General features: G+C 45.4%; 1 protein-coding gene across 1 annotated transcript in view; it reads right to left on the reverse strand.

The window, feature by feature from the left end:
• Positions 1-13367, reverse strand: part of SPTLC1 (serine palmitoyltransferase long chain base subunit 1) — a gene marked incomplete at its 5' end in the record, with an annotated part of 52456 nt that overhangs the window by 33764 nt on the left and 5325 nt on the right. The window contains 3 exon segments of the mRNA XM_027766115.1: positions 2436-2568; positions 10607-10679; positions 11204-11287. Of these exon segments, the coding sequence (XP_027621916.1) occupies positions 2436-2568; positions 10607-10679; positions 11204-11287 (290 nt within the window).

Here is a 13367-nt window from a genome sequence, read left to right on the forward strand (position 1 = left end):
GTCACGCCACAATCCCTTCTCCTCCATTCTCCTCTTGGGATCTTAGGCATGCACGCACACGCACCCGGCATGAGTTTTAAGCCACCAGGTCCGGGACATGAACCGTGGTCGACTACATGGGAGTCCAGCAACATAGCCATTACACTAACTGCTGGTTCCCTGTAACCATAACTTTCTACATTTAAACTCAAAAAGTAATTTATAGTGGATGTTTTGTGAAGTGATACTGGAAAACATCACTGTTGCAACAGTGCTTTGATTAAAACTCTAGAAACACTGTTTAAAAACCAATGGCTGGGGCCGGCAAGTAGCATAGCATGGTGGTTAAGGGTGGTGGACTCCCATAAGGCCAACCGCGATTCGAGTCCCGAACCTGGTGGCTTGCCTTTCCTCTCTCTGGCACCCCCACCCCCAGTCAGACTTAAAATAAATGAATACGTAAAATTAAGTAATTCTTAAAAAAAAAAAAACAAAAAAAAAAAAAAAGGCGGGACCAGCAGTTAGCGTAATGGCTATGTCGCTGGACTCCCATGTAGTCGACCACGGTTCATGTCCCGGACCTGGTGGCTTAAAACTCACGCCAGGTGCGTGTGTGTGCGTGCCCAAGATCCCGAGGGGAGAATGGAGAAGGGATTGTGGCATGGCCATCCCCCCTGGGGGGTGATTTCTCGCTTTCTATCTCTCTGTCTCTCGCTGTCTGTCTGGCAAGCGCACGCGCCCTATAGTGAAAAAACCTCTCAAAAAAAAAACAAAAAGGCAATGGCTCTTAAGTTTATGATGATTTTTTTTTTCCTGTTGATCTTTAAAACTACGTGCAAAATTAATATGAACATCTATTTTAATGGTCACACATGCACACAGAAGAAATGAGGACGGGGGCGTCTGCTGGATTGCTCTAGGCTGCCAGGTGATGGTGAGGAAAGGATCCACGTGCCCCGGAACCCTGGGGATAGCTGGCTATGCTGTATATGTAAGGGAGGGTTCTGCCACGGAACAAGCAGCAGCTCCAAAGGTGAGTGGTCACAGGACAGCACAGGGCTAAGGTGGGCAAGTCTAAGGTTCAGTGCCTGGAGCTCCAGCTGTCATTCAAATATTCACTCAACTGGTATTTCTGGAGCACTATTAAATTGTAAATGCGATCCTAGGCAAAGGGCCTTAGCAAGAATTAGAAACAAACAAAAGGAGAATCCAGCAAGTCAGGGGTAAGTGAGGAGGGGTGTGTGTGTGTAAAGGAGGCCTCAGAAGCAGAGCAATGCTGGCAGGCAGTATGAGTAGGGAGGGAACGGAGGGGAAACCGTTGCACGGAGCGAGCCTGAAAAGGTGGTTCAGAACTCACAAGACCATGATAAGGAGTGGGTCTTTATTTCCGGAACAGTGGATGCTCTTATATGTATTAAATGAAGTAAGCAATGATCAGATTTGCACTTCTTGAACAGATTACTGTGGCTATAGGGTTGAAAAGGAAAAGAAGAAACAATAGTAAATTTGAGACCTAAAATTAAGAGCCACTTAACAGCCCACTCAGTGGGTGACAGAAGCATGGGCTGCACTCAGTGGATGACAGTGGTGTGGGCTGCAGTGGTAACTGCTACTGACTGTCACCAGTGGCCTGGCCACGCCAACCCTTATGCTGCCTTGGCCTCACCCTTCACGTGAACAGCAGCACGGTGCATTCTGACTGCATCATGCGGGTGTGTGGATCTACTCGCAGGCAGTCAAAGGGAGGTGGGGCTCCCAGCCCAGCTCTGTGCTCTTCCAAAGCTGTGATACCATGTCAGCAGAGCAGCAGCGTGCGGCGCAGGTGAGGATGGGGTGGAGGTGCCTGGCCAGGCAGTATGGCTGGCCACATGGTCTGACAGGAGACTCACAGGGCTGCCACATGGCCACAGAGAAGCAAGGGGAAGACAGGCGGCTTGCCTCCCCTGGACACCACACTACAACCATAAAGGCAGTTATGTGACTGCCCATGCTTTTGTTTTTTGGAGAGGTTTTTGCCATAGGGCATGTGCGCTCGCCAGAAAGACAGAGAGAGACTGAGAGACAGAAAGTGAGAAATAACCCTGGAGGGGATGACCATGCTGCAATCCCTTCTTATCCATTCTCCTCTCGTGATCTTGGGCACGCATGTACACACGCTTGGCATGAGTTTAAGCCACTGGGTCCAGGACTCGAACTGTGGTTGACTACATGGGAGTCCAGCGACATAGCCATTACACCAACTGCTGGTCCCGACTGCCCGCACTTTCGAGCACACTTAAGTGAAGGTCTCTTAAACTCTGTAGAATTATTTGGCTGGGGTAACTACATTTCTATAGGAGCAACAACAAAAAACCAAAATAACTATTTTGGGCAGGTAAACCTAATAAAGGAATTTTCTAGGACAATCAACGTCATTCCCAAACAAGTGTGACTAGAAAGTAGGCAGAGGTCCTTACACAAAGACAATGTCCCCTCTCTTAGAGTAGGCAGGAATGGCACTGGCTATGGTGGCAAAGCCGTACGAGTATATGATGGCTTCTTCTGTCTTCATAAACTGGGCCAAGCGATCTTCCAGATCCAAATGAACATCTGTTAACACAAAACACGTATAGGTTACACCGTTTTATAATTCTTTTTCTACCACGAAAGAACAAAGACAAGAACACCAGCAGTTTAATTATTAATACTTTCACCTTCTGGTCAAATTGTGACTGTTTTTCAATGATCAATTATACAAGCCCTATTAAAAACAAGGTGGGGGACCAGCAGATGGCGTAATGTTTACGTCGCTAAACTCCCACATAGTCAACCATGGTTTGAGTCCCGCACCCAGTGGCTTAAAATTCACGCCAAGTGTGAGTACATGTGTGCCCAAAATCTGGAGAGGAGAATGGAGAAGGGATTGTGGTGTGGCTATCCACTCTAGGGGGGGATTTCTCGCTTTCTGTCTCTCTGTCTCTCTCTGTCTGGCGAGCGCACGCGCCCTATAGCGAAAAATCTCTCCAAAAAATGGCATGGAGGTTAAAGTGCTGGATTCCCACATGGTCATCCGTGGTTCAAGTCCTGGGCCTGGCAGCTTGAAAAATCACACCAAGCACCTGTGCATGCTTGCCTAAAATCTTGAGAGGAGAATGGAGGAAAAGGATCACAGCGTGGCCGCCTCCCTGGTGAGTGATTTCTCACTTTCCCTCTCTGGCAAGCACACACACTCTAACAAAACATAACACAACACAAAAACAAAAATCCAAGGTGGAATCGGCTACTTGGCTTTCTGAGAAGCACTACAACAGGGGCAGCTCCAACTCTGGGTTTTGCTTTTATAGCATTCAACCATAAGGACTCAAGACCCACTGGCTTTACCAGCTTTAACTTCCCTCATCCAGAAACACTGAGGCTTTCTAACATTTGACAGTAATTTATTATGAGCTGAGCATCGCTAATCTAAAAATTCAAACACCATAAAATCCAGAGCTTTGAGTGCCACATGATGCCACAAGTGGAAAATTCCACACCTGAAGTCATCTGACAGGACAGAGTGTAAAACCACAATATAAAAAAATATACAAGTGCCTTCAGGCTGTGTATATAAGGTGTACAGGAAACACAAATGAATTTTGTTTAGATCTAGGTCCTATCCGCCCCCCCACCCCCACCCCCCACGGATCTCCTTAGCTATCGGGTTGCTGGAAAAATCATGACCATATTTTTCTATGCCGAAATGCGTCATGACTTTTCTGATGACCCAATATACTCTGAAATCCAAAAAAATCCAAAACCCAAAACACTTCTGGCTGGATTAGGGATACTCCATCTATATTGCCTTTTGCATTTTAGTGAAAAGAAACCTGGATATTCTTTGTTGAGACAGTGACCTGCCATGTCCTGTGAACTCCAGTGCCTCCCGCGAACAATCCAGGTCAGTGCTCAGCTGTAGCACCTGCTGTCACTCCACAGGCCTAGGTTTCTGTCTAAATTTCCTACAAGTAGACTTGGGAATTCAAATGTGTAGTACAAAAAGAAAGTCATCCTTCTATAAAAGCAGCTTAAGTATGCTGATGCAAAAGTGGGTGTAAGTCGGGGGCCAGCAGGTGATGTGCTGGATAAGGGAGCTGGATTCCCACATGGCCAACCATGGTTCAAGTCCTGGACCTGGTGGCTTGCTTTCTCACTTTCCCTTTCTCTCTCTCTTTTGTCAAATAAAGAAAAAAAAAAAAACAATAACAAATGGAAATGAATAAATAATTCTTTAAAAAATGGGTGTAAGTTATAATTTTTTAAAAATTTAATTTTATACATTTAATCACAACGTATCACTCAGCTTATAAGTTGAATTTACCCAATATGAATACACTTTACACCAGTCCAGTTGAGGATATAAAGCACATTATCAACAGATAATAATCCATTTCTGTGTCCCATCAATGTTTTGCCTCTCTATTTTCCCCTTAGTTTCAAGTTGACATGTTTTCATTTTCATCTTAAATCCTGGTTCCTTATAGCCTTTCTCTCCCGCAGGCCACACCACGAGGCTTCACACCCTGGAACAAACAGGCCACTGGCTGGTTTTAAACCTTAAAACTTTCAAAATGGTCTCAAAATGAGGTACTATCAAGGAGGGAAAGGATTCTTTCACATGTCTTTTGCTCTGCTGACTGCAGAAGGACCCAAGCCTGGATAGCAGCCCGCAGAGTTCCACCACATGCTCTGTGCAAGAACTCAAGAGTGGGACACAGGAAGTAGGAAGCCAGGCCACCAGCCTGGGAGCTCTGTGGGAGAGCAGTGTGCCCAAGGGAACACTGCAGCACGGGCACTGGCAGGGGACTGGGCCTCTTGAGTGATGGCCCAGCAGGGCCCCTGCTTATTTAAGCTGTTGCTTTTTTTTTTTTTTTTTTTAAAGGTTTTTGCATATGGTGTGTGTGCCCACTTAGGGGAAACAGAGAGAGGGAGAGAGAAGTTATCCCTGGGTGGACAGCCACGCTGCAATCTCCTCTCCATTCTTCTCCGGGGATTTTGGGCACACACTCACATGTATCCAGTGTGACTTTTCAAGCGGCCAGGTCTGGGACTTAAACTGAGGTCGGTCATGTGGGAGTCCAATGCCTTAAACACCATGCTACCTGCTGGCCCCATTATTTAAGCTTCTTAAAAGATGGCACAGAACTGTTATTGGATTGTCGGAAAAGTTATGAAGTATTTTTCTGTTTTTCTATGCAAAAATGCATGACTTTTCTGACAACCCAACACACATAGCTGTTGTTAAGCGAGAAGGCGACTCTACAAATAGTCACATGATTTACTGGTTCTTGCCTAGTGGTCCCAAAAGTTTGAAAGGATGGACCTTTTCCTTTAATCTAGATGTTGGGTTCTGGCTGATGTCAGCCTTGCTAAGCAAGTTTTGTGACAGGTAAACACAAGTAACTGCAGAGCTTGTTTCTCCTGATGTGACTGTGCGATGGAGGGGGAGGCAGCAAGCAGGAAGCGAAGTTCCTCACCTTCCAAGGCCATGTCTTCTGTGTGCGTGGCCGTCTGAGTGGTGACGGATGTGCATGGAAAAGAACTGAAGCGCTACTAACTCATGCTGGGAGCCAAGGTGGTGAAGAGGCCAAGGAGGGAGACTCTGCAGAAGCCCCGTACATCTTGGCATCTGTGACAACTGCTCGTACTTGCCTAGCACCAGGACCTGAGATGGAGCCTGGCTACCATGTCATCACAGCCCTCAACCCCAGGCCAGGGGGTGGTCATCTGGGCTCCCCATCTCTGGGGATATATCCGGACAAGACAGAAGCTGCCTAGAGGCTATGGGAGCCTTCACCTGTCAAACAAGGCTAACAGCCATGCCTTCCTCAAAGGGCTGGTGGGAGGATCATACACGCTATTACTGATCGTCACCCAGAATACTACCCTGCGTGAAACGAGCAACATGTTATGTAAGAGTTTGCTCAATGAAACCAGCATTCATAGAATAAAAGGGAAAACCCAGCTACACATTAAGTTATCCTAGTTGAGTTATCTGAATTTCAAATAAAGACTATCTTCTTCTTCCTTTTTTTTATTAAGATTTTTGCTATAGGGTGTGTGCACTCACCAGAAAGAGAGAGACAGAATCAGAAAGCCAGAAATCACACCCCCCCACCCCACCCCCATAGGGATGGCCATGCCACAATCCCTTTTGCATTCCCCTCTCAGGATTTTAGGCATGCACGCACATGCACTCGGTATGAGTTTTAACCCGCCAGGTCAAGGACTCGAACTACAGTTGACTATGTGGGAGTCTAGCAATGCAATCGTTACGCCATCTGCTGGTCCCAAGACTATCTTCTATTAAAAGACACCTGTTCACCTTCTTACAAGGAGGATAGATTATGGCCTTGGTCTTCCCGAGGCAAGACCACGAAATAGTCAACTTTAGGACAGTTAAGAAATAATTAACTAACCACATTTTCTTTTAATAGCTTCATGGTTGTAAATATCTTGTTCTTGAAAAAAAAAAAAAAAGATATCTTGTTCTTGAAAAAAAAAAAAAAAAGTCCTTAGACACATGGCTGATGTTTCTTCAAAGCACAAATAATAGCACTTCAGTTCTCAGAACATAAATACAGATGGCGTACTGGTTAAGGTACTGGGCTCCCACATGGCCGACTGTGGTTTGAGTCCTGGAGGTTTGCTTTTTCACTTTCCCCCTCTCTAATGAACGCAAATGCCCTATAGCAAATTATAGTCAACCAATCAATCAATAAAATTACATATTCTTAAAACAAAGAAAAAGGACCCAGTGCAGTGCTGAGTGTCTTCACAGTATCTCACACACAGGATCCTATATGATTTTACCAAAATGTCCTAAGCTGTGCAAGCAAGGGCTGTTCCCAGCATATACCAAGAAAACCAAGATCCCATCGCTAGTAGGAAAAAGTGACAGATACAGGAATTTAATGAATACATATTCTTCCTGTTAAACCACGCAGTCATAGATACAAGTGACTGCTCTCAAACAAAGAAAATACTGTATTTTAAAAACCACACAAGTCAAGGGGTGCTTACTATTGGCTTTAGAACACAAAAAAGCCTATCACCTCTCACCATGAAGCCCTGCCCACAGCCATCTTCTGATCTACTTAGTTTAAGAACAAAGAGCCACCATGCATTACACAGAGAGATACCTGGGCACCAAGGGTAAACCACACGTAGTTAAGATTGGAATATAAAAAAGGAACTGGAGCCAGCAAATGGCGTGATAGTTAAGGTGCTGAACTTTCACAAAGTCAACCATGGTTCAAGTCCCGGATCTGGCAGTTTAAGCATCACCCTGGGTACATGTACGTGTATGCTCTAAACTGAGAGAACAGAAAATGGGTTACAGCATGGCCCTCCCACCCGAGGGGTGATTTTTTGTTTTCTCTTTCTTGCTCCCATTCTCTGTCTCTGGCAAGCACAGATGTCCAATGGCAAAAACCAATAACCAAAAAACAAAAAACCAAACAAAAAAAAGAGGAAACAAACAAACAAACAAAAAGTTCAAACACAGACACTATCATAAACGCACTAGGATTCCACAGCCTTAATGGGAAGGAGGGCTTCACGACCAGGTAAAACCACCTGCTCCGTTCCAAAGTACGCTCAAGTAGGCAGGAAGCAATATTAGACCGTACAGTCCGTAAGAGGCTAGGCTAAGAACTTGCTCGCTTCTCCTTCCAGGTCTCTAGGAGGCGGGAGCACACTCTACCCAATGGCTAGATGTACTGGAATCAGCTGCTGCTCCATTTCCGTTTTCTGTATTAATCGTCTAACTTCTATATGCTACATAAAATAGTAAAAACAAGAGCATGTCTTAACAAGGAAATTCACAGAAAGTGACATATGAAAAGTTGAGAATAAACTCAGACAATAGGGTTTGAAAATACTGAGAGACGCTTGTAGGTGACACTCTCAGGGAGGAAACAAGAAAACAATTAAAAGCAACCTTTTGGCAGCCCACGCAAAACATCCTAAGCTTGGAACTAAATAACTAATAAGAGGAAAGGGGGTCCTCATGCCTACTTTATTGCTCAACACAAAGGCCAAGAGTACCTGTGATATTTAGAATAATTAAACCACACAGATATCTTACAGATTTAAAATCTAGTCTTAGAGATCTTAAGTAGCTTCTTCAGTTTTATCTATGCTAAGATTTCAAGGTAATTTAATATAGTCACAATAAGTGAAATGATTACTTCCAGAATAAGGAAAACCAGAAAAAAATCTGGTTGGAAAACCAAAAATGTACAAGTAAGGGCAATAAATAAATACAGAAAGGAAAAGAAGTGACAAGTAAACACAAGTGTTGAGAGGAAGGAAATGAGTTTACATACAATGCATTCTATTCAGCATAGGCTGGGTGCCTGGTGGAAATCAGGCCACTGCACACTAACCTGCTCCCTAGGCCAGCTTTTGGTGGTTGAGGCAGCTGGACCCCACATGGCCAACTGTGAGGTTTTTGAGTCCTGGACCCACGGCATGTACATGTGCCCCCAAAATTCCCAAAGGAGGGAGAAATAGAGAAGGGACTGAGGTGTGACCATGCCCCATTGGGGGTGTTTACTCACTTTGCATCTCTCTCTAGCAAACTCACTCTCTCTCTCTCTCTTCAATAGCAAGGTTCAGAACCAGTGTACAGTATGCTACTGCTATTGTACAGGGGGAGGAAACATGTAAGAAGAGGTTTGGATGTGCTGAAAAAAGTCTGGAAGAGTTAACAAGAAACTAATGATAGTGGCTTGTTTTTTTTTGCTGGTGGTGGCAGGTATGAAATGGCAGCGAGGAGGACAGGGCCAGAGGTTAGAAGTCATAACTGATGCTTTGAGGTCTAGCTCATGTACTCAATCATCTAGTCGGGGAAATGACTTAAAAGCCATTAATCAAAATGACCTGGTGTGAAAGCACTCAGCTGCAATTATACAGGTGACCCAAATGGAAAGATGACAGAGCTATTTTAACAGGATGTGTCACCACTTTGGGAAGGCTGGTCTTGAATATTTGAAACATTATTTCATGATTTGATTTAGCAATAAATCTCTGTTCAACCACATTAACTTCCAGGCTGGGACCTGGGCCAAACATGCAAACAAAATCTATTAGGATGAAAAGCTTTTACTTCCTTACTTTCCCTCTCTCTGTCTCCCTCTGAGGAGTACATGGGCCCTATAGCAAAAAATAATAAAAACAAAAACAGGCTCTTATCAAAGCCACCTCTTAATCCCAGCAAGCAGTCACAGAAAGAAAAGCCTTGATCAGATTACAACCAACAGCTTCCTAAAAAAATGCCTTGGTAGTTTTCCAGCGCTTGTCAAGGACATAGTTCCCTCCTAACCAAGACCAAGCCAACCGCGCCCAGCTGCAGGAGACCAGAGGAGAGTGGGAGACCGAGCTGAGCTTGTCTTTCTGATCCTGCCTTTCTGATCCTGACGCCAAGACCGGGCGTCAGGGTGGGTGGGTTCTCATTTTCAGTAGCCGGAAAGCTGTGTGACTGTAAGGAAGTCGCCTAGCCTCTCCTGGCTCTCTCTTCCTCTTCTTAATAACTGGGATAAGGGAATACAACATTTCTGAGATCTCTTCCAGACATTAACTCTTCTGTTCTGTTTCCAATACAAGTAACATAACCACCAAATCAGCTAAGGGATACAGAGAGGTGCTCCCTTCTTAACTGAAAAAAAAAAACACACACACACACACACATACAGGAAAGGCTTTGCCTGGTGATATAGTCAGACACAATCTGAACCACAGCACTGGAAGCCATCCGCAGACTGCAGCTGGGACTCAGAGGTCAGCCTGGAAACACACCAGATGTGCCCAAGACCCGGGGAGCTGAGCGATGCGGCAGGGAACTGTGGGTTCCGAGGCTCAATTCAGAGTGCTGCTCCGTTTCACCCTCGTCAGCACACATACACACTTTCATGACTAAAGCAAACTTAGCCCTGCCCCCCCCACAAGGTCCAGAAATGGAAACGAGGATAGGAGACAGGAAGTTCACCTTGTTCTACCTTCCCCATACTGACATACCATGGAACATTATTTCCTGCAACATAATCATTTCAACAATTATTTACCTACACTTACAGAAGCAAAGGATAATAAAGTTAATAAAAACAACCAAAAATGCCAGGACTGTCTTCAAAGACTCTGAATGAAGGAACTGCTAGTACTTAAAATCAGACACTCGCCTGAGAATTTACAGTCAGCTTGTTCTTGGGTTATTCACACAGAAAGAAGTCAATGATCCTTCATCTACACTCCACAAAAAAGCGACCTAGTTTATCTCTTCCTCCCCCTCCGAATTTGCTCTCTCTCCTTCCCAGGACACGGCTGTCCCACTAGGACTGTTTCCCAGCCCCTTGGAGGTAGGCGTGGCCTGGGATTCTGCTCTCCCAAAAAGTGCTGTGCAACGCCATCACCCCACGAAGGGCACTGCAGCCTGGACTGCACAGCGCACATTCAGCCAATGCTTCCCAAGGGCAAAAATGCGCTCAGAGGTTGGGCAGGAAATGGTGCACACCAGCATGACACCAAAACTACTTACAAGGAGTTTTGAAATAAAAATAGAATTGTAACTATTAAAAGCAGCAGTATGAAAAAGAATGGAATAAAAACTTACCAAATGTGCCATAAAATCCTCTGGGTCCGCAAGTTCCCACGCCATACTTCTTCAGAGACGCTAAGGCTGCTGCCTTTGTAGATGTAAAACAAATCACACTTTAACGTACAAAGCCAGCACTTCCTGCTCTTTAACCCACAGAGCTCCTTTCTCCTTCCTCCACTTTTCTTCCTTTCTTAGAATTACGACAACTTGAACAGGGTAGGAAACAAGGAGTGTGATTTAAATGTGGGCCAGTCACATCAGCTTGATCCTCAATCCTGGCTAACTCGAAGCTTTACACGTTCTGCATTTGTGGGCCCATGGTTTTCCTGAGAAATGCTGGCTTGCCATATCCCAAGAAGGGGTGGAGCAAACACCTGACACGTGTACTACTTCCCGGCCTGGCTTTCTCTCTGCTGTCACCCAACACTAACCCACACTGGACATCCTTGTCTCCACCAGTCTAAGTCCAGGTTATATCTCTGCTGGAGAAAAAGGCCTGGAGACTTGCACAGTTTCTCTTTCTGAGAGGCTGCTGCCTTTGTTTGCAGCTCACGCCCAGGCTTGTAACCCATTAATATCTTCCCGTTCACTGCAGCCTTACGTGCTACTCACCTTAACCCTGGGGTTATCCAACAATCCAAGGAAATTAAAGGAGGCAAAGTTGATGCACTTTTTTCCGTTCACCACAATGTTGTGACTCAGAGGAAAAGAGACAAACCGCACAGCTCAGCACACAAACACGTCACGCACTGTCACACTACCCTGGCGGCAGGCACAGCACAGTAGGGCTGGCATACTGGTCTGTTTTATATTGTTTTTAAGAAGTAAAATTAGACACAAGTAGATTAAAATTCAGATACCTTTCCATCAATGTAACCATTTTTCATTTTATCCTTAATAAACTACCCGTATTGCTTAAATACAAAAGACAAAAGAGCTAGAATCTTTTTTTAAATTTTTTTTGGAGAAGTTTTTGCTATAGGGCGCGTGTGCTCGCCAGACAGACAGAGACAGAGAGACAGAAAGCAAGAAATCACCCCGCAGGGGGGATGGCCACGCCACAATCCCTTCTCCTCCATTCTCCTCTTGGGATCTTGGGCACGCACGCACACACACCCAGTGTGAGTTTAAGCCACCAGGTCCAGGACTCGAACTGCGGTCGACTACGTGGGAGTCCAGCGACATAGCCATTACACTAACTACTGGTTCCACTAGAATCTTTTTTTAAGAGATTTTTGCTATCGAGAGTGTGTGTTCACCTGAGAGATGGAAACAGGGAGTGAGAAATCACCCCCTCAAGGGGGATGGCCATGCCGCAATCCCGTCCCCTTCTTTCTTCTCGTGGGATTTTGGGCATGCACACACTCGTTTCCTGTATGAGTTTTAAGATGCCAGGTCCAGAACTCGAGCCATGAGTATGTGGGAGTCCAGCGATGTAACCATTATGCCACCTGCTGGTCCCAAAAGAGCTAGAATTCTAAGACAAATGAATGACAAATTTTTGCTTTGGTTTTAGAACTTCAGAAAGAAGTAACTATGGAGGCAGCAGGTGGCATGGGGTTAAGGTGCTGGTATCCCACATGGCCAATTGTGGTTTGAGTCCCAGACCTGATGGCTTGAAAATCATGCCAAGCACATGTGTGCACATGACCAAACTCTCAGAGGAGAATGGAGAAGGGGTTGCGGCATGGCTATCCCTGCCGGGGAGGGTGATTTCTCACTTTCCCTCTCATTGTCTCTTTCTGGCAAGTACACACCCTACAGCAAAAACCTATGGGAGAAAAAGAAAAAAGAAAGAAGTATCTAAATACAGTATCTTAGGGGGAAAAAACCTGGAATAAGACAAACAGAAGAAATATAAAATGATAAACATCAAAGGCAAAAGACAGCAGCAGAGTTATAGATCTTATATTTAAGTGTTTAAATAAACGTTTCTATTGGAAGCTATATTTACAATTTCTAAAATCAATGCTGGAATGTTTTTTAGAGACGTTCCCCCACCAAAGAAAGCCGGTGGCCAGCTACACAGGAGCCACGTGGAAGCCCGGCAGGGGCAGCAGAATGTGTGGGGAGACAGCTTGTGAACTCTGCTCCCGCATCCTCCAGCTACACACGTGCTCAGCACTGTGGCATCAAACTAGGACCAGGAGCCAGCTAAGCTGGTCACAGCCATCCAGCCCTAACTAAAGGAAGGAGTAAGATGGAACAGAACAGAAGCCATCAGGACTGTGCACAGGGCACAGTGGGAACTGTGCTGGAATTTCCTCTGCAATTACCTACTGGTCTGCATCCTAGGCAGCACTGGGGAATGCACCACAGGCAGAAAAGACCAAGGAAACCACTCTCCTCGACGCCTTTAATGGAACTGGCACTCCACGACAAAAGTAACACAAGATGCTGGAAAGCCCGGGAAGGAAAGGAATGACAACATGAAGTCCACTCTCAAAAACAATTAACTGACACAAAAGGGAACAGGCCTCAGGGAGAAGAACCCGGATGCAGAGTCAGCTGGACGCATCCCACTGCAGCTGAGGGCCTCAGCCACTCAGGACATCACCTGGACTTTGTGCTACTCAGGCTCATCAATAAAGTGTGGGGAGGACCCAGTATTGGAGAACCTGGCCCATGTGAGGGCTCTCTGAACATTTTCTCCCTTCTTCCCTGTGGTTTTAAGGCTTTTCTTATTTTACTTAATTGATTGATTCTAATTTGACCAGACAGAAAGAGACAGAGAGAGAGGGAGAGAGAGGGAGGGAGGGAGGGAGGGAGAGAGGGA

The sequence above is a fragment of the Tupaia chinensis genome, unplaced genomic scaffold, assembly GCF_000334495.1.
Source record: "Tupaia chinensis unplaced genomic scaffold, TupChi_1.0 Scaffold141173_1, whole genome shotgun sequence".
Lineage (NCBI taxonomy): Eukaryota > Metazoa > Chordata > Mammalia > Scandentia > Tupaiidae > Tupaia > Tupaia belangeri.